The 20,954-nt window shown below is 44.2% G+C and overlaps 1 protein-coding gene across 1 annotated transcript; it reads left to right on the top strand.

Annotated features, from left to right (window-relative positions):
• The first annotated feature begins 1,866 nt into the window (after nt 1–1,866).
• LOC129651642 (tumor necrosis factor receptor superfamily member 10D-like) lies at nt 1,867–20,424 on the top strand. Its single transcript, XM_055580273.1, has 3 exons — nt 1,867–2,135; nt 19,375–19,474; nt 20,099–20,424. The coding sequence occupies exons 1-3, from the start codon at nt 1,965–1,967 to the stop codon at nt 20,245–20,247; spliced, it is 420 nt and encodes a 139-aa protein (XP_055436248.1). The 5' UTR covers nt 1,867–1,964; the 3' UTR covers nt 20,248–20,424.
• Nucleotides 20,425–20,954: the final 530 nt, after the last annotated feature.

The raw sequence follows: 20,954 nt of genomic DNA, 5'->3' as shown, positions 1-20,954 counted from the left end.
CTAATATAAAACCATCTCATTGATTGCAAGACTCAATATTGTTAAAATGTTAATTCTTGTCAATCATCACTTTCAATGCAATATGGATTAAAATCCCAGCAGGACTTTTAAAATTATTTTATATAAAACATATCGAAACGCAAACAATTTCAAAGGAAAAAGAGAACAATTGGAGGACTTAAACTACCTGATTTCAACACTCACTATAAAGCTATGGTCATCAAGGCAACAGGCTTCCCAGGAGGCTTACTGGTGAAGAATCCGCCTGCCAGTGCAGGAGCAGCAGGAGACGCGGTTCCATCCCTGTGTCAGAAAAGCTTTTAGAGAAGCAAATGGCAACCCACTCCCGTATTCTTGCCTGGGAAATTCCACAGCCAGAGGAGTCTGGCGGACTCCAGTCCATGGGGTCGCTAAGAGTGGACCACGACTGAGCACACACACACACACACAATCAAGTAACGTGGTATTGGCACAGGACAGAAAATGAATAGACCCATGGAACACAATATAGAGTCCAGAAATGGAACATACAGATGGTCAATTGAATTTCAACAAAGGCAGAAATATTATTCAATGGGAAAAGAAAGTGTTTTCAATAAATGGTATTGGAACCGCTGGATAAACATATGGAGGAAAAAGGAATTTTAATTCCTACCACACCGGCCTCACAAAACGGATACAAAAGGGTGGAGCTGGAGGCTCCCGGTTCGTGTCTCCCCTGCCCAGTCCCCAGCCCACAGTCGCCCGTAGCTTTGTAGGACCTAGACTTGAGCCGCTTGAGCGCCTATGTTTCCGGACAGCTGGACGCGCCTGACCCACGTGGGGACCTCCTCCTCCTGGCCCGTTTGGTTTCATATGCCAATTAGCGTCCAGCAGTTCTGTTTCCCAAAGGCTTTAAAGAATCTACGGGGAAGAAAAATTTCCAAGAAAGGCTGAATGGAGTGGATTCCTCTAGCTTGCCTGACTGCAAGAGCAGTAGGGTCGAGAGGAGATGGTATGAAGTCCTGCGTGTGAAAGGCAGACGTTGACCCTGGCATTACTGCAACGCACAGGTAGTGATGGAGGACATCCGAAGCCTATTTGTGACCTGAATTCAGACCCACCGATGGCCGTCTCTGTGACCTTCATTCTGTCCACCCACCTGTTCATTGAGTATCTATTCCAGTCAGGCACCTGGCTACTAAGATGCTAAGAGCAAACCTCTGATTGAACAACTTTCCCCTGGGACAGAGCTGCCATGTGACTCTGGAGACAGTGATATCCCTCCCTGGCACCCACACTGTCAATGAGCCTGGGAGGAGCAGAAGCTGAGAGCGGTAGTCAGAGGACCAGAGGTAGCTCAGGAGGGTCGTTGCCCCTGAGAAGGGATCCGGTTCAAGAAGAACCTTTAATGCCAACTCTGCGTGCTTCGGCCTTCCCAGGTGGCTCCCTGGTAAAGAATCCGTCTGCCAATGCAAGAGATGCAGGAGAGGAGAGTTCCATCCCTGGATCGGGAAGATCCCTGGAGGAGGAAATGGCAACCTACTCCAGTATTCTTGTCTAGGAAAGCCCATGGACAGAGAAGGCTGGTGGGCCGCAGTCCATGGGGTCAGCAAAGAGTGGAACACGACTGAGCGACTGAGCACGCACAGGCTGCGTTCAACTCGCCGTCTAGAGAGAGAGACGGAGATTCTTATTTTTCCGGCACTGATTGAGCAATATCCTGAGTAAGACAAGGAGGGGCCACCTCCGCCTGCTTTCTCTGAAAGCGTGAGTACAGTGCGCGGGAGCGGAGGTATACAGAGGAGCTCCGCGGCGGTATACCGAGGAGCCCCGCGGCGGTATAGCGAGGAGCCCCGCGGCGGTATAGCGAGGAGCCCCGCGGCGGTATAGCGAGGAGCCCCGCGGCGGTATAGCGAGGAGCTCCGACGTCTGGCCATCAGAGGCGGGTTTCCAAGTTCCACGGACGACCGTGAAGATTCCTCATGACTGTGCCTGCCATCAACCTGCGGGGACCTCGACAGCGAACGCTGCCCGACCGCAAGCGGCAGCGGGGACGGAAGGCACCGGCCTCCTCGAGCGCCGGTGCAGGGCGCTCCGGTGGCCCCAAACTTCGGTTCGGGTACCTCGTCTTCGTCATGGGTGTCGTGTTGTGGGTGAGTACCACCGCGGGTACCACTCCGGAACGCGCGCCGGGTGGCCGGTAAATGGCGGCGGGAAAAGACCCGGCGGTGTGCATGCCCGGGTCAGCTGCGGCCGGGGCATGTCCGAGCGAGATCTACCGTGGGCTGAATGCGAGGAAGGAGCAGGTTCAGGGCCTGGCGGGACCGACCCGGGCCCAGAGGGAGAAGAGCCTGTGTTCTCTGTCCCGGTCCTAGGCTTGTCTGGCTGTCCCAGAAGTAAATTCCAAAGGGAAAAGAATGGAAAACTCTTTTGCAAGCTTCTCCGCTCCCCTTCCTTCCCCTCTCCTCCCTCCCGTGTCCCTTCTTCTTTTTCCTCTCCCCTCCCCTTTTTTGTTGAGATTCTAGAATATGCTCATCGCATCTATTCTTCCCCTCGATTTGTACAGAAAAGTAGCTTTCCCACCCTCCCTTGCATTCAGCACCCCTTCTGGGCTGCTGTCAGTCATTTTGCAAATTCCTTCCACTTTCTTCCGCAGCAACCCACAGGGCTTACAGGGTAAATCCCCAGTAATCAGGCGGCTAGCCTCAGGGGCTCTGTCTAGTTTAGGAGGAAAGGGTCTGAAGATGTTCTTTTGATTTCTGTTTTGAGTCTGAAACAGGTGTGGCATGCATCCTGAAAAAACTATTTAATGGCTGCCCTGAACTCCAGGCGGAAGGGTCTACTGTTAACCTAGCTGTCTTTTTACTTGTAAAAACAACCCCACAGCCACACAAATCTTAGAAGAAACAGGTCTCAGAGCACAGGAAGACCTGGAGAACAAGTCTGACACGATGGCTTTGTCACAGCTGATGAGGTTTAGAGTAAAAGAGAAACCCTGTATGATGTTACTTACACGTTACTTACACTTGCACGTGCAATAGAAAAATTACAACAAACTAGTGAGTAACACACAAAAAAGAAGCAGACTCAGGGATACAGAGAAAACCTGGTGGTTACCAGTGAGGAGAGGGAAGCAGGGAGGGTCAAGATAGGGATGAGGGGAAAAGAAGAGTTACTGTGAGATTATATGAAATCCTGTGTGTGAATCGCTTGAAAATTGTAAAGCACTATAGAATTTAAAGAATCTTTTGTTCAAAAAAAACCAAAACAAAACAAACAAAAAAACGAAACGGTGCAGCTTTTAGGGCCCATTTGTCCCCAGGGAGGAAAGAGTAGTGTTGTTTTGGGTAACCTATCAAGGGATAGTGAAAATCAAGCTAGACCCTAAAACAGTTACATCAGCTCCGGGAAGTCACATGGGAACACAGCAAGGTCCAACTAGACTCTGCAAACCCAGCTAACAGTATTGCATCACTTGGGGGAAGTAAGTGGTAAGAAGCAGGAAAGGAAATCCCTACTCGGGACTCAGCTCTAACTTCACCAGCTTGGTAGCGGTGGACAAATTGCTGAGCCGAACTGAAGACACTTCCACGACCCATCCTCCGTTCTCAGTTCCTTCCTTTCTTTTAATTGGCCAAGGCTCAAAGGCTGCAGGAATCTTAGTTCCCAACCTAGGATCCAGCCTTGACCCCCGCAGTGAAAGTGCGGCACCCTAACCACTGGACCGCCAGGGAAGTTTCCTCCTTTCCCTCTCTTTTGTCCCACGCTGCTGCTCCACCGCAGCCCTCCTGTCTCCCTCCTCTCTCTCTCTCTCTCTCACACCCCCAACCCACTCTCCACACACACACACCACAAGTCTGTGAGTGGCAAAGTCTCACATCTCCACCGCACTGGTGCACCCCAGTGTTTGTCTCTCAAACAGCCCAAAATGGAGATTACACACCAGGAAGCCTGCTCCTCGTCCATCCCAGCCCCACCCCCCCCCACCCCCACTCCCGTTACTTTGACTTCGTTCTTGTCTGTGATCCTGGCACTGTGGGACTTTTCCCTCCATGTCCACACCTGTTCTCTGCCACTGGGAGTCTTGTCCCATCTGCCTTGCAGCCCTTCCAGGCTCTTTTCACCTTGGTGACTTTACGGGAATTGCTGTCTCTGCCTCAGGTTCCTGTGGCCAGAACTGCCCTGAGGAAAGCAAGGACCTCGCCTTGTCCCCGGTGCCCCACAGCCCCTGCACAGGGCTACTCAGCAGGCTGCAGACAGGACTCCCCCTGAATGCGTGGGTGGTGTGGGTTCTAAGATGCCTGCACTAATGTTAGTGTTGTGTCCTGCTCTGAGGGGCATGGAGGGTATTGATCTGGGTGGTGGGAAATGTGACCGGCAAGCTGGGGACAGAATAGAGATAACTGAATGTCAATGCTGAAGGATTGCCCAGGTCCATAGAAGACTATTTCAAGTTTTCATCTGATGTTACCAAAGATTTTTTAAACGTATATTTGTAGTGTTACAAGTGTCAATTCATCAGGAAGACATCTTAACCATAAATATATTGTGCCTAATAAAAGAGCTTTAAAAATACATAAAGCAAAAATGGATGAAATCAAAGGACTATCATATCACCCTTTAATGAAAATGAAAAAGGGTAGTAACATTATCGGGCTTCCCCAGTGGTTCAGCGGTAAAGAATCTGTCTGCCAATGCAGGAGACACAGGTTAGATCCCTAGGCTGGGGAAGATCCTCTGGAGGAGGAAATGGCAACCCACTCCAGCATGCTTGCTGGAATATCCCATAGAGGAGCCTGGCAGGCTACAGTCCATGGGGTCTCAGAGTCTCTCACAACTTAGCCACTAAACAACAGCAAAAGTAACGCTGTTAACCATAATGGGAATTCCCCTGACCGTTCAGTTGTTAGGACTCAGCTGTCTTATGGAGGGCACAACAGGTTCATTGGTTGAGGAACTAACATCCTCAAAGCTGCACAGAGAGACCAAATTAAAAAAAAAAGAAAAAGAAAAATCAACCATCTTGATTTAATTGACATTCAGAGAGCACGCTTGCAACATCTAATGAAGACTCATTCTTTTTTGATGAATGTGGTACTTCCACTAAGATAGACCACATTCTAGACAATTTAAAAAGTCTAAATAAGTTTAAAAGCAATGAAATCATATAAACTCTATTCTCTGACTTTAATGAAATTACATTGCTAGTCAAGAATGATCTCTAGAAAAGGACTCCAAAATTTGACTATTAAGCAACATCCTTCAAATCATTATGGTTCTTACATGAAATCAAAAGAATATTTTTTTTGAATTTAAAAACAAATAGTAATGAATACATACTAAGTGGAAACTTGTGAAAAGCTGCTAACACAGTGCTTAAACTGCAGTTTTCAATTAAAGTGTGCTGCTGCTGCTGCTGCTAAGTCACTTCAGTCGTGTCCGACTCTGTGCGACTCCATAGACGGCAGCCCACCAGGCTCCCCCGTCCCTGGGATTCTCCAGGCAAGAACCCTGGAGTGGGTTGCCATTTCCTTCTCCAATGCATGAAAGTGAAAAGTGAAAGTGAAGTCACTCAGTCGTGTCCGACTCTTTAGTGACCCCATGGACTGCAGCCTACCAGGCTCCTCCGTCCATGGGATTTTCCAGGCAAGAGTACTGGAGTGGGGTGCCATCACCTTCTCCGAATTAAAGTGTGAGTGCATGCTAAGTCACTTCAGTTGTGTCCTAGCCTTTGTAACCCTATGGACTGTAGCTCGCCATGCTCCTCTGTCCAAGGGATTCTCCAGGCAAGAATGGAGTGGGTTGTTGTGTCCTCCCCCTGGGAATCTTCCCGACCCAGGGACTGAACCCACATCTCTTTAAGTCTTTAAGTCTCTTGCATTGGCAGGTGGGTTCTTTACCACTGGTGCCACCTGGGAAGCTCTTCCAATTAAAGATGTTCTATTAAAAAGAATAGGGGGTTGGGAGAAGTGGGGAGTAAAATTTTTTTAAAGTAAAGAAAAAAAAGCGACCTGAAGATTCACATTTTTAAATCACCATAAAATAAGTGTAAATTAAACTCAGAAGAATAGGGAAAAAATAATACTATGAGTAGAAATCAATGAAATAGAATACAAATAATGAAAGGAATTGACAAACCAAGTGTTGATTCTCTGAAATGATGAACAAAATTAACAAACCAAATTTTAAAAGAAAAAAGGCCAAAAAAACAAAAAATACCAGTATCAACAATTAATGATAAGATATTATAACAAACTCTGCAGCCATAGAAAGGACAATAAGGGGAACTTAGGGATAATTTAATGTCAAATAAATTTGAACTTGAATAAAATGGACAAATTCCTTGAGAATATTACTTAGCAAAACAAATACAAGATGAAAAGAAAATCTGATTAATCCTTTATCTTTTTATGAATTAGAATTCATCACTTAAAATCTTACAGCAATGAAAACTGCAGGCCCATGTAGTTTCATTGAGGAATTCTATAAATATTCATAGAAAAAATAATATCAGTCTTATACAAATTCTTTCAGAAAATATGAACAGGCAACAGTTCTTCACTGTTTTATAAAGCCAGCACAACCCTGGTATCAAAAACTTACAATGACATTACCAAAAAAAAAAAATACTGACCAACATCTATTATACACGCAAAAATCCTTCATTAAGGAACTTCGCTGGTGGTCCAGTGGTTAAGACTCTCCCTTTCCAATACAGGGCTTCCCTGGTGACTCAGATGGTAAAGAATCTGCCTGCAGTGGGGGAGACCCAGAGTTAATCCCTGGGTTGGGAAGATCCCTTGGAGAAGGGAATGGGTACCCACTCCATTATTCTTGCCTGGAAAATTCCATGGACAGAGGAGCCTGGCTGTCTACAGTCCATGGGATCGCAAAGCTGGACACAACTGAGCGACTAACACTTTCACTTGCATAGTTTGAAATCAAGAAGCAAGATGCCACCAGCCTTCCTTATCTTTTCTAAAAAATTACTTTGGCTCTTCAGAGTCTTTTGTGGTTCTGTAAAAAGTTTAATTCTTTGTCCTATTTCTGTGAAAAGTGCCATTGAAATTTTGATAAAAATTGCATCGAATCTATAGATTTCTGTGGGTATATGGACATTTACAAATACTGATTATTCAAATCCATAAGCATGGACTATTTTTCCATTTATTTGTGCAGTTTTCAATGTACAGGTCTTTGACCTCCTTGGCTAAATTTATTCAACTTATTCATAGGAATTTTATTTTTTTGATGCCACTGTAAATTAGATTGTTTTCTTATTTCTCTTTCTGCTGGTTTGTTATTCATGTAAAGAAATGCACCATATGTTTTCATATTGATGTTTATATCCTGTAACTATACTGGCTTCATTTATTAGTCTTGAGGTTTTTTTTCAGTGGAGTGTTTAGCATTTTCTATACATAATATCATGTCACCTGCAAAATGTGACACTTTTAGTTCCTCCATTCCAAGTTGGATGCTTTTTATTTCTTTTTCTTACCTAATCGCTCTGGCTGGGACTTCTAATACTATGTTAAATAAAGATGACAAAAGTGAGTGTCTTTATCTTGTTCCTGATCTTAGAGGAGATAATTTCAGCTTTTCACTATAGAATGTGGTGTTTGCTGTGGCCTTGTCACATAGGGTTTTATTTGTTGAGGTGTATTTCCTCTATGTCTGCTTTGTTGAGAGTTTTATCATAAATCAATATTGAATTTGTCAAATGCTTTTTTTGTACCCATTGAGATGATCATATGACTTTTGTTCTTCATTTTACCAATGTGGTATATCACATTGACTGTGATTTTTTTTTTTATTTGTAAATTTTGAACCATAGTTTGCATCCTTAGAATAAATCCCACTGATTATGTTGTATGGTCCTTTTAATGTATTGTTGAATTCAGCTTTCTAAAATTTTGTTGATGACTTTTGCGTTTGTGTTCATCAAGAATATTGGCCTGTAAATTTCTTTGTGTGTGTATGTGGCTGACTTCCAGTCAACCTGAATCTAGGCACTGAGATCTTCCCCTTTGGGATAGTGTTACTGCAAGTGTGTGTGTGGGTCTGGCTGCTCTCTGCCCAAAAGCCAATAAACAGTCCAGGTTGGTGGTAAGGAAAGTTTGCTTTATTTCAGATGCTTACAACTGGGGGGCGAGAGTGGTGAACATCTCTCTGAAGGCCGACTCCCCGCCCCCACCGGCAACCTGTGGGCAAGAGCTTTTATAGACAGAAGTTAGGAGGGAGCCACATACAGAAACAGCAGAGTCAGCTCTGATAGTCATCTTCAAATTGATCATCGGTGGTCTGACCAACATCATCTTAATTGTTTTAGGTCCAGTTCCAGGGTCCATTTGTTTCCATTTCTCTGAGGCCAGTTCTTGGAATTGTGGCAGCTCATATCCTGGGTACAGTCTGGTCATCATGTAGTTAACTTCCCCACTTGGGGTTTCAGTATCTGTAAGACAGCTCACCATGAAGATGCTCAACATCACTCATTATCAGAGAAATGCAAATCAAAACCACAGTGAGATACCATCTCACACGGATCCACAAACAATAAATGCTGGAGAGGGTGTGGAGAAAAGGGAACCCTCTTACACTGTTGGTGGGAATGCAAACTAGTACAGCCACTATGGAGAACAGGGTGGAGATTCCTTTAAAAACTGGAAATCGAACTGCCATATGACCCAGCAATCCCACTGCTGGGCATACACACCAAGGAAACCAGAATTGAAATAAACATGTGTACTCGAATGTTCATCGCAGCACAGTTTACAATAGCTAGGTCATGGAAGCAACCTAGATGTCCATCAGCAGATGAATGGATAAGAAAGATGTGGTACACAATGGAATCTTACTCAGCTATTAAAAAGAGTGCATTTGAATCAGTTCTAATGAGGTGGATGAAACTGGAGCCTATTATACAGAGTGAAGTAAGTCAGAAAGAAAAACACCAGTACAGTATACTAATACATGTATACGGAATTTAGAAAGATGGTAACGATAACCTGTATGGGAGACAGCAAAAGAGACACAGATATAAAGAACAGACTTTTGGACTCTGTGGGAGAAGATGAGGGTGGGATGATTTGAGAGAATAGCATTGAAACATGTATATTATCATAGTTAACTAGATCTCCAGTCTCGGTTCGATGCATGAGACAGGGTGCTCAGGGCCGGTGCACTGGGATGACCCTGAGAGATGGGATGGGGAAGGAGGTGGGAGGGGGTTCAGGATGAGGAACACATGTTCACCCACGGCTGATTCATGTCAATGTATGGCAAAAACCACTACAATATTGTAATTAGCCTCCAATTAAATTAATTAAAAAAAAAAAAAGACAGCTCACAGGATATGGCTCAGAATATTATCTATAGCCCTTGAGAAAGAAAGAAAGATCCTTGACTAAGCTTAATCACTACATTATTATTATTTGGTCTCCTTTGACTATTTTCTTTAGTTTCTGCATTTCTCACTTCTTTGATGAAACTTATTCTTGGACTGAAGTTTTCCATAGACAAGAGGCAGGCAAAGGACGTAGTGGGGGGAGGGGCAAGGACCATAGTGTCCTGCTCCGTTGCAATAGGACAGGTCTTGGCACATGCTCAACTACTGGGAACTCTTAAAAAATATAGTAGGCTGCTTCAACAATCCCAAGAGTTTGAGAGATGACTAAGAGCAGGCTGAATGAAAAATTCATTTCTTACACAAGGCAACTCCTTCAAAACTGGGAGAGAGGGGGTTTCATCTACTGTATAGAAAGAAACACAGAGAGTCAAGCAAAATGAAGAAACAGAGAAACCTGTTCCAAGTCACTAAATGCGATAAAGCCTTAGGAAGAAGCCTTAATGAAATGGAGATAAATAATTTAGTTGATAAAGAGTTCAAAGTAATGGTCATAAAGAAGCTTGCTGAACTGGGGAGAAGAATGGATGAACACAGTGAGAACTTCAAGAAAGAGATGGGAAATATAAGAAACTGTCAAATAGAAGCCACAGAGCTGAAACATACAATAACTGAACTGAAAAACAATAGAAGGGTTCAGCAGCAGACTAGGTAAAGTAAAGAAAGGATCAGTCATCTCAAAGACAAAGCAGTGGTAACTTCCCTGGTGGCCCAGTGGTTAAGACTCCAGCTTACAGTGCAGGGGAAAGTGAAAGTGAAATTCACTCAGTCCTGTCTGACTATTTGCGACCCCTTGGACTGTGTGGATCACGATAAACTGTGGAAAATTCTGAAAGAGATGGGACTACCAGACCACCTGACCTGCCTCTTGAGAAACTGTATGCAGGTCAGGAAGGAACAGTTAGAACTGGCCATGGAACAACAGACTGGTTCCAAATAGGAAAAGGAGTACGTCACGGCTGTATATTGTCACCCTGCTTATTTAACTTCTAAGCAGAGTACATCATGAGAAACGCTGGGCTGGAAGAAGCACAAGCTGGAATCAAGATTGCCGGGAGAAACATCAATAACCTCAGATATGCAGATGACACCACCCTTATGGCAGAAAGTGAAGAGGAACTAAGAAGCCTCTTGATGAAAGTGAAAGAGGAGAGTGAAAAAGTTGGCTTAAAGCTCAACATTCAGAAAGCGAAGATTATGGCATCTGTTCCCATCACTTCATGGGAAATAGATGGGGAAACAGTGTCAGACTTTATTTTTCTGGGCTCCAAAATCACTGCAGATGGTGATTGCAGCCATGAAATTAAAAGACGCTTACTCCTTGGAAGGAAAGTTATGACCAACCTAGGTAGCATATTGAAAAGCGGAGACATTACTTAGCCAACAAAGTCCGTCTAGTCAAGGCTATGGTTTTTCCAGTGGTCATGTACGGATGTGAGAGTTGGACTGTGAAGAAAGTTGAGCGCCAAAGAATTGATGCCTTCGAACTGTGGTGTCGGAGAAGACTCTTAAGAGTCCCATGGACTGCAAGGAGATCCAACCAGTCCATTCTGAAGGAGATCAGTCCTGGGTGTTCTTTGGAAGGACTGATGCTAAAGCTGAATCTCCAGGTCTTTGGCCACCTCATGCGAAGATTTGACTCATTGGAAAAGACTCTGATGCTGGGAGGTATTGGGAGCAGGAGGAGAAGGGGATGAGATGGCTGGATGGCATCACTGACTCCATGGACATGAGTTTGAGTGAACTCTGGGAGTTGGTGATGGACAGGGAGGCCTGGCGTGTTGCAATACATGGGATCGCAAAGAGTTGGACACAACTGAGCGACTGAACTGAACTGGACTATACAGTCCATGAAATTCTCCAGGCCAGAATGCTGGAATGGATAGCCGTTCCCTTCTCCAGGGGTTTCTCTCAACCCAAGGATCAAACCCAGGTCTCCCGCATTGCAGGCAGATCCTTTACCAGATGAGCCATCAGGAAAGCCCAAGATTACTGGAGTGGGTAGCCTATCCCTTCTCTAGCAGATCTTCCCGACCCAGGAATTGAACTGAGGTCCCCTGCACTGCAAATGGATTCTTTACCAGCTGAGCTACCAGAAAGCAATGCAGAAGATGTAGGTTCAATCCCTGGTCAGGGAACTGAGGTCCCATATGCCACGGTGCAACTAAGCACACGCTGCGACTGCTGAGCTCACACACCACAACCTGAGAGTCCATGCACTGCAACAAAAGAGCCACGTGACAAAACTAAGACCTGATGCAACCAAATAGACAAATATATATTTTTCAAAATGTTTTAAAAAAGGACAAAGCAGTGGAACTTGCCCAATCAGAATATCAGAGAAGAAAAAGAATGAAATAAAGTGAAGATAGCTTCAGGAACTTATGGGACAACATTAAAGGACATTATAGGGCAATACTGCATTATAGGGCTCCAAAGGAGAACTAGAAAGGGGCAGAAAACTTATTTGATTAAATAATGGCTGAAAACTTACCTAACGTGGGGAAGGAATCAGACATCTAGATACAGGAAGCTCAGAAAGTTCCAAATAAGGACCTTAAAGAGATCCTTGCTGCTACTGCTGCTGCTGCCTTAAAGAGATCCTTACTAAGACACATTATAATTAAAATGTCAAAAGTTAAAGATAATGGAGAGAATATTAAAAACAGCAAGAGAAAAACAACTTGTTACATACAAGGGAACCCCCATAAGGCTATCAACAGACTTTTCAGCACAAAAATTGCAAGTCAGAAGGGAGTGGCACAATATATTCAAAATGCTAAAAGGAAAAAAACATCTAACCAGTAATACTCTACATGGCAAAGTGATTATTCATTAATCGAAGAGAGAGAAACAGTTTTCCAGACAGCTGGCCCTAAAGAATGGTCAAGAGTGGTAAAGAACTCGCCTGCCAATTCAGGAGACTCGGGAGATGCAGGTTCCATCCCTGGGTGGGGAAGATCCTCTGGAGGAGGACATGGCAACTCACTCCAGTGTTCTCTCCTGGAAAATTCCACGGGCAGAGGAGCCTGGTGGGCTCCAAAAAGTCGGACATGACTGAGCACATTATGGTTATGGTTACCAAACAAAAGCTAAAGGAGTTAATCACTAAACTGGCCTTAAAACAGATGTTAAAAAAATTTTTTTAAGCTGAAAATAAAAGCCATTAAATAATAACAAGAACAGATAAGAAAGAATAAATTTCACTGGAAGGTAAATATTTAGTAACAGTACTGGTTTGATTACTTATAAAGCTAATATGAAGCTTAAAGACAAAAGCAGTAAAAATAACTAGGATTACAGTAATTAACAAAGGAATATTCAAGATGAAAAGATGTGAAAAGTGACATCAAAAATGTACAATGTTGGGCGTAGGAGACTAAAAATGATGAGCTTTAGAATGGGGTCGCACTTGTTATCAACTTAAAATAGACTGTTATAGATATAAGTTGTCATATGTGGGGCTTCCTGGGTAGCTCAGCTGGTAAAGACTCCCCTGCAATGCAGAGGACTCCGATTCAATTCCTGGGTTGGGAGGTTCCCCTGGAGAAGGGACAGGCTACCCACTTCAGTATTCTTGGGCTTCACAAAACAAAACCTATAGTTAATACACAAAAGATCAATGTCTTTTAAAAACCTGAGGATAGTTCCTTAACATTTGATCCTGTAATCTGATTTTTTGTTTGTTTGCACTATGTATAATGCTTATTTGTAAAAGTGTGTGTGTGAGTGTGTGTATGTGTGTGTGAACTGCTTGAGGAGGGAGAGGGAGTCTCCTCATGGGCCAGGGTACCTGATTCTTGGTCCACACACTTGACATTGCTCCAGGGGGTATAGGCCATGGCCACGAGCTTCCTCAGGGCACCTGGGTACAGACACAGGGATGACGTAGAGGACCCATCAGGGACAGCTGGCTGGATGAGGAGAAGGAAGGGGCAACCTCCTGTCCCAGGTCTTCTGACAAGACAGTGGAGAGGGGACAGGCTCCTGCTGTCTGCAGGTCAGGATCCCTTCACTCCCCCTCATTGGGCGGGAAGAGGATCCAGGCTTGTGCCCTGCAGCCCCCGGGCTCCTGCTGAGTGTTCAGAGCTGTCCTTGCAGGGCCTCTGCAAGGCCCACCCTGGCCTCCCTGGGCTGCAGGAGGAGTCCTGTGAGGGGAGGCCTCATCTAGGTCAAGGGTCACAAGGGTGTGGGCACAAGCTGAGCTTCATGCTTCAGTCAAGCTTTAAATACGAGGCCCTCGCGTCCTCCACCTGTTGACTCTTCCTGCCAACCTCAGCCAACACTGGAGTGTCAGAGGACAGCGAATTACTATTGACCTTCAAGTCCCTAAATAGGAAAGATTCAGGTGCTACTGGAGAACAGGGCTGGGTGTGAGGCCAGTCAAGTTGGCTCAGGGTTTTATAGGAACCTTGAAGGAGCACACTCGTGGCCTCATTATGACTTCTGTCTGCTGTCAGCACCTTTGGGCTTTCTAGGCCCCTTCTTGCTTACAAAAATAATTAAAGATTATATTTAGGACTCAATAGGTATAAAGATGAATATACCTGAGACTGAACTCTATGCAAATAGTTTTGTATGATTTCAAGATTTTTTTTAAAAATTGGAGTATAATTGCTTTACAATATTGTATTATTTTCTGCTGTACAATGAAATGAATCAGCTATATGTATACACATAGCCCTCCCTCTTGGACCTCCCCAATCCTCTAGGTCATCACAGAGAATGAAGGTGAATTCCCTGTGCTATGCAGCAGGTTCCCACTAGTTATTTATTTTACACGTGGCGGTGTATATATGTCAATCCCAATCTCCCAGTTCATCCCATCCCTCCCTCCCCCACCTCCACCCCCATCCCATGTCCAGATGTGTGTCCTATACATTTGTGTCTCTCCTCCTGCCCTGCAATAGGTTCATCTGTACCATTTCTCTAGATTCTACATATATACTGAAAAATTTTTCATGGGCCACTGATGGGATCATGGGCTCTAACCTGCAGCCTGCTGTGCCCAGTGGAGAAGCTAGCTTGGCCTAAGGGGAAATGTGTTGAGGAGGTGTGGGGATGGACACTGCAAGGGGCAGTGTGGGGCCACACAGTCAGATGAGGAGGGGCCTCTGCAGCCTCAGAAGAGCCCACCAGCATGGGAAAGCCTGGGGGCGGTTGGGGCTCTATAGGAAGAGGGGAGAAAATGGGGTACAGGGAAGCTCAGGAGTTTCCCTGGTGGCTCAGATGGTAAAGAATCTGTCTGCCACACGGGAGACCCAGGTTTCACCCCTGGGTCGGGAAAATCCCATGAGAAGGGAATGATCCCCTGATCCCCTGGAGAAGGCAGTGGCTACCCACTCCAGTATTCTTGCCTGGAGAATCCCATGGATAGAGGATCCTGGCAGGCTACAGTCCATGGGGTCGCAAACAGTTGGACATGACTTAGTGACTAAACAACAACAATCAATATAAAACATTGCTGGACTTTTTTTCTTAAATACTGTCTTTGAAATTCAGAATGTATTTTTCACTTGCAACACATCTTGATTCAGAGAAGCTGTTTGAAGTGCTCCATTCCCATAAGGACCTGGTGATTACTCTATTGAACAGCACCACCTGGGCCTCTAGAACTTAGAGAAGGAAGTCCTAATTCTGGTTCTCAAGGAGCTCCTAGTCATTAAGAGACACAAAGAGGCACAGAAAAAATACAGTGATGAGGGAAGAGCCTTCAAACAAAGCTCATGCCATTGGGCCCTGGCGGGAAGACAAGAGGAAAAATGGGTCCGACCTGTAGCGAGTCAAACAGCGACCCACAGGAAGGGGCTCTGTGATCTGGAACGGAGCTGAAGACGTGGAAGAGCTGTCGCAACCCGGGACCCCATGTCCCTAGGCTTGACCTTCACCTCCTGGGCTCGCCTCCTTCAGATGACCTCAGTCTTCCTTGCAGGATCTGTCTCTCTCATCTAACTCATATTTATTAATAATGAAAGATGCTCTTTAAAACACCCAACCTTTAAAACCTTTCCTTAATAATGTGTTATGGTGATGACACTTCCTATTAATGATAAAAAATTCACTCTTCAATAATGATGATACAGCAACTAGGATGCCTTCTGAAAAAGAATGATGTTTCTTCCTTATGCTCTTCTTATTGGATAATTAAAAGTAGGTGGATCAATGAATGAATTGTAATATATGAAACCAGAAGAGTACTGCAAAAATATGAGAAAAAATGTCTTACCACTTTGGAGAGGGGAAGAACTTCTTCAGTATGAAAACAAATTATAAAACTTGCCCAAAGCTATATAAAAATTAAGAAGAAAGCCAAAGGGAAGAAATCATGACAAAGATAAAAACAAACTAGAAAAAAGTACTCAGAACACAAATCACACTTAGAAATGTAATTTCCTTAATCTGTAAGGATTCATAATAAACCGAAAGAAGATCAACGGGAAAATAGTAGACTTGAACAACATTATAAAACAATTAGACCAACGGACATCTATTGAATACTCCAGTCAATAACAAAATACATTCTTCTCAAGTGTGCATGGAACATTCTCCAGAATAAACCATATACTAGCTCATAAAACAAATATCAATATATTTAAAAGGAGAGGCATAATAGAACACATACCCTCCCACCACAATGGAATGAAATTAGAAATCACGAACAGGAAGGAATTGGGGAACTTCACAGCTATGATAAAATTTAAACAACACACTTTCAAATAACCGATTAGTCAAAGAAGATATCAAAAAAGAAATTGTAAAATCTTTTAAGATGAATGAAACTGAAGATACCATATACCAACACTTATGGGATATAGCTAAAGCAGCTGAAAACTTAGAAAGAAATTTATGCCTATAAATGACTGCATTCAGGAAGAAGAAAAATCTCAAATCAATAACCTAATACTATACAGTGAGACACTAGAAAATGAAGAACATACTAAAGGTAAACAGAGGAAGGAAGTAGTACAGATTAGAACAGAAAGTAATGCAACTAAAGCTAGAAAAACAACAGAGTCCATGCTGATGAGCGTGTGATGGACCTCGTGGGGCCCTGGCCCTTCTGCTTGCCCAGGACTGCAGTAGAAACTGGAAAAGGCTGTTCTGGTTCGATCTTCTGCCCCAAGAGGAAGTGGTGAAGGAGGGAGATCAGGTTCATGGAGGGGAGGGGAGCCAGCTGTGGTAGACTGGTTGCTCTAAGAGATGTTGTGTTACTTATTACCTGTCTTGTTTTCACTAGCTGTCAATATATTCCTGAAACCTCAAGCAGGCAGCACAGAGCGGGTGCTCCTATGGTTGTTGTATGATTGAATAAAGGCTGCATGTATTCCACTGTGTGGTGGTTATAATATTTAGTAATAATCCTCCTAAAACTAAACATTTCTGATTTTTTTCAAAATTATTACATTGAATATATTTGAAAATAAAACCATATATGTTTTCTGATGACGTTAGTAGGTGACTTTCTAGAAGAGTAGAATCTGGGTCAACCCACCAAGCATATTTTGTACTTGTAAATATACAAGTGTATTTTTACTGTAACCCAGCTATACACACACACTTGGGCACAGGTGCATCCAGCTTTGGTTCCTGGAATTCAGTAGTTTTGATCTGATGTTGTGGGTCGGTCTTTGTTTTATTTTTCCTAACTGAAAAAATATTTCATATGATCCATTTATTTATTTAGATTTTTGGCTGCAGTAGGTCTTCATTGCTGCACGTGGACTTGTTCTAGTTGCAGTGAGCAGGGGCTGCTCTTCAGTGCAGTGCCCAGGTTTCTCATTGCAGTGGCTTCACAAATAAATAGATCTTTAAAAACTATGCCAGAAACGTCACATAAAGTAACTCTCCTCTAATTAAAAATTTAAAACACACACACACACACACACACACACACACCCCAGTGTATAGGAGAAAAACTATACGAACAGCTTAACAGATGCAGAAAAAGAATTTGAACTGACACTTAACCCCCTGTAATGAAAAGGTGAAAGTGTTAGTTGCTCAATCGTGTCCCAACAATTTGCAACCCCATGGACTGTAGCCTGCCAGGCTCCTCTGTCCATGGAATTCTCTAGGCAAGAATACTGGAGTGGATTGCCATTCCCTTCTCCAGGGCATCTTCCTGACACAGGGATTGAACCTGGGTCTCCTGCGTTGCAGGCAGATTCTTTACTGTCAGAAAAGGGACCTTCCTCCATATGATGAAGGCCACTCCCTCTTGGGGTCACATTAGAGATTAGGATAACTGAGGAAGGGGCATGAGGGAATGTTTTGAAGCAAGCTAATTTCCATGATCTAGATAGAGGGTTTGGATTTCCCAACTGTATGCATTGAAAAAAAACCAAAAAACTCTTTGAATGGTTCCCGTAAGATTGTGCACGTCTTTCTTTGGAAATCTTAACATTGACGTAAACTGTAAAGAAATATTGAGCTTGAGTTACTGACATAATGCCGATGTATTAAAAGTTGCAGATATGAATTTCATCATAAAAATAAGACAGGAGAATGGACAGAGGGGGATGGATAGAGAAAGAAATATGTGATACACCTAAGTTACAGAACTTAGGTGGTGAGCATATAAGAGTTTAATGAATGAATCTTAGAACTTTGTTGGATGTTTGAAACTGTTCGTAACAAAACATTGAGGGAGAGAGTCTGTGAGAGGAGAACCAGGGAAGAAAGGAAGGCATAGGATTGTGAGGGCAGGGAAGGGAGAGTCCACCAATTTGGGGTGACTCGGAGGAGGCCCAGACTGGGGAAAGGATGATTAGGGGACACATATGAGCTTAGCTGTCCCCAAATATTTAACTGGTGGCATTTTATCTTGTTTAGATGCAGGCAGTTGAACTGGGCTCAACATAAGCTGTTTCCATTTTCACTTTGTTTTTCTTTCTTTTTTTTCCTCTTCATGTCATTTTCTACTTTAAATCACTCCCAGATTAAAGTTACAAAACTATACAAAACCCTTTGTTTCCTGTATCATCTGAAACATAGCTGCTGACATGACAGATCCCATGACTGGACAGTTGAATGTGTATTTCCCACAAATGAGGGCAGTCTCCCCCCAAATGACAAGACAATCCTGAACGTCAGAACACTATAATCAACACATTAATCCTGGTGGAATCCTCAGACTCCAGTGATTTCAGACTGGCCCCATTCTGTCATTTTTAGCACAGAGACTTGGCTCAAAACCCTATATTGCAATTTCTTCTTTCTCCATGTGGTTCTGGTATTTTGTGGAACACTGACAGCTGCCTTTTGGGGACCGCTTGTTGGATTAAAGCCATAAGTCCATTACTCAATATGTGATTCTATATCCTGATTATGAAAAATTGTATTCATGGCAGAACCCTCATTTGTGAAAATGTGTGTGTGTGTGTGTGTGCACGCACTGTGAGAAAGAAAGAGAGAGCCTGAGAGTATTCACACGTGGTCAAATAGAAGAAGTCAAGACACAAAATAATGGATGTTTTCTCTAATCAAGGGGATCTCTATGGTTTCTGTGTCCTTATAAAAAAAATTTTCCTTGTCCATACTTTCTGGGCTTCCCAGGTGGTGCTAGTGGTAAAGAACCAGCCTGCCAACACAGGAGATGCAAGAGACTGAAGTTTGATCCCTGGGTCGGGAAGATCCCTGGAGGAGGAAATGGCAACTCACTCCAAAATTCTTGCTGGGAGAATCCCATGGACAGAGGAGCCTGATGGGCTACAGTCCATGGGGTTGCAAAGAGTTGGACATATCTGAGCACATACTTTCTGGAATAAACATTTTAAGAGGAAAAAATACAGGGGAAAAAACTTAAGTGTAAGTTACTTGCTAGCACAAAAGGCCAAAGAACAAACATGAATGAGAGTTGAGAGCTGGGAAGAAAGGTCCCAGTTCTGTTTCATTTTGCAGGTAGTGGTCAAGGAAATGTGGGGTGGATCCTAGAAGGGGTGAGAGTGTGGAAGCCACTCATGCCTGTCCCTGCTTTGTCCCCATAGGTCAAAGCTGCTTCAGCCATATCTGTAAGGAAGGATGAAATTCACCAGCAGTCATCAGCCCCACTGGAACGGAGCCCCCAGCAGAACTTATGTCCACCAGGTAGATTATAAGACTGGTCTCCAACCCTTGTCTTCATGTCTGTGTATTTATTTTTGGCTGTGCTGAGGCTGTGTTGCTGCATGGGCTCTCTCTAGTTGTGGAGAGCGGGGCCTGCTCTCCAGTTGCGGTACTTGAGCTTCTCCCTGGGGGGCTTCTCCTGTTGCAGAGCACAGGCTCTCGGGTGCACGGGCTGCAGTAGTTTCAGCCTGTGTGCTCAGTGGTGGTGGCTCCCGAGCTGTAGAGTGCAGGCTCAGTGTTTGTGACACGTGGGCTTAGCTGCTCTGCAGCATGTGCGATCTTCTCAGACCAGGGATCGAACCCATGTATTCTGCATAGGCAGGGAGATTCTTTACCACTGAGCCACCAGGGAAGCTCCTGACCTTTCTTTTTACTGTTTAATGTGCCAGCTATGAGTGTGACTTGGATGTGTGGCTTGTAATATATTTCTGTCGGCAGTACTGGTCTAGGGTATGTGTTAGATGAAGAATCAAAAGATGAAAGCCCAGTTGAGGAGAGTTCCCCTTGTGGATTCCACAGATGGCCAAAAGAGGCCTCCGCAGCCACATTGCCAGCCTCAGGGAATGCTGTGGGGATTTTCTCACCAGCTTTTCCCTTCCTTCCCAGGATTCTATATGGAAGAAGCCATTGGAGGTTGTGCCCCATGCACCGATGGGATAGACTACACCAGTCATTCAAACACCCTCCCTTCTTGCTTACCTTGCACGACTTGCAAATCAGGTACAGAGCCTGTGGTCCCGCATGCCTGCAGTTAGGGTGCTGGGTGATGAGATGGGATTTAAATGGGACGAGGAGTCAGAGACCTGATTTCCAGCCCAGCTAGGTCTTCATCCTGTCTTAGGTCAGTAAAATAATGAAAACAGAAGTTACTTGCATAACGCATTTCAACTGGTAGGGAAGTCTTTCAGAACATCAGCTGGAAAGAGGAGAATAATGTGTCCCTTGATGGAGGGGGCTGGATGGTAAGAGTGCAGAAGGCCTGGGGGAGTGGGGCAGGGCTGGGTTTGAGCTGTGTGATGTGTCTGATCCTGGGCCAGGCTCCTGCGGGCGCCATGCCCTCTACTCTGGGGTCTCAGCCTCTTTCAGTCTTCATGACCTGAGGTCCCTCTGCCTCTCCAGCAGGGCATCACCCGTTGGGACATCAACCAAGGGTTCCTCTCCATCCACAGCATCTCAGATTACACCTCACCCCAGCCCACTTCTTGCTCCTTATTTGTGATCTAAAACATTTTGCTTCCTAACCCTGATGCAATCTGTAATGATGCACAGTGCCTTTTGTATGCCTCGGTTGGTGACACGTGAACAGTGGCTGTTCTATGGATGGTGTATGTGTGTTGCCACAGAAAATGCCCCCAAAATTACTTTAAAAAAAAGATTAACTCATTTATTTTTGGCTGTTCTGGGTCTTTGTTGCGGAACAAGGGCTTTCTCTAGCTGTGGTGAGGGGGGCTGCTCCTTGTTG

Source organism: Bubalus kerabau, chromosome 4 (assembly GCF_029407905.1).
Source record: "Bubalus kerabau isolate K-KA32 ecotype Philippines breed swamp buffalo chromosome 4, PCC_UOA_SB_1v2, whole genome shotgun sequence".
Taxonomy (NCBI): Eukaryota; Metazoa; Chordata; class Mammalia; order Artiodactyla; family Bovidae; genus Bubalus; species Bubalus kerabau.
This window is presented reverse-complemented; position numbering and strand designations above follow the sequence as displayed.

Bases quoted from the DNA above. Each gene is read 5' to 3' on its own strand.
- LOC129651642 (XM_055580273.1), top strand. From the start codon at position 1,965: ATGACTGTGCCTGCCATCAACCTGCGGGGACCTCGACAGCGAACGCTG. The intron at 2,136-19,374 runs GTGAGTACCACC...TTGTCCCCATAG, and splicing joins TCATGGGTGTCGTGTTGTGG to GTCAAAGCTGCTTCAGCCAT. The intron at 19,475-20,098 runs GTAGATTATAAG...CTTCCTTCCCAG, and splicing joins GCAGAACTTATGTCCACCAG to GATTCTATATGGAAGAAGCC.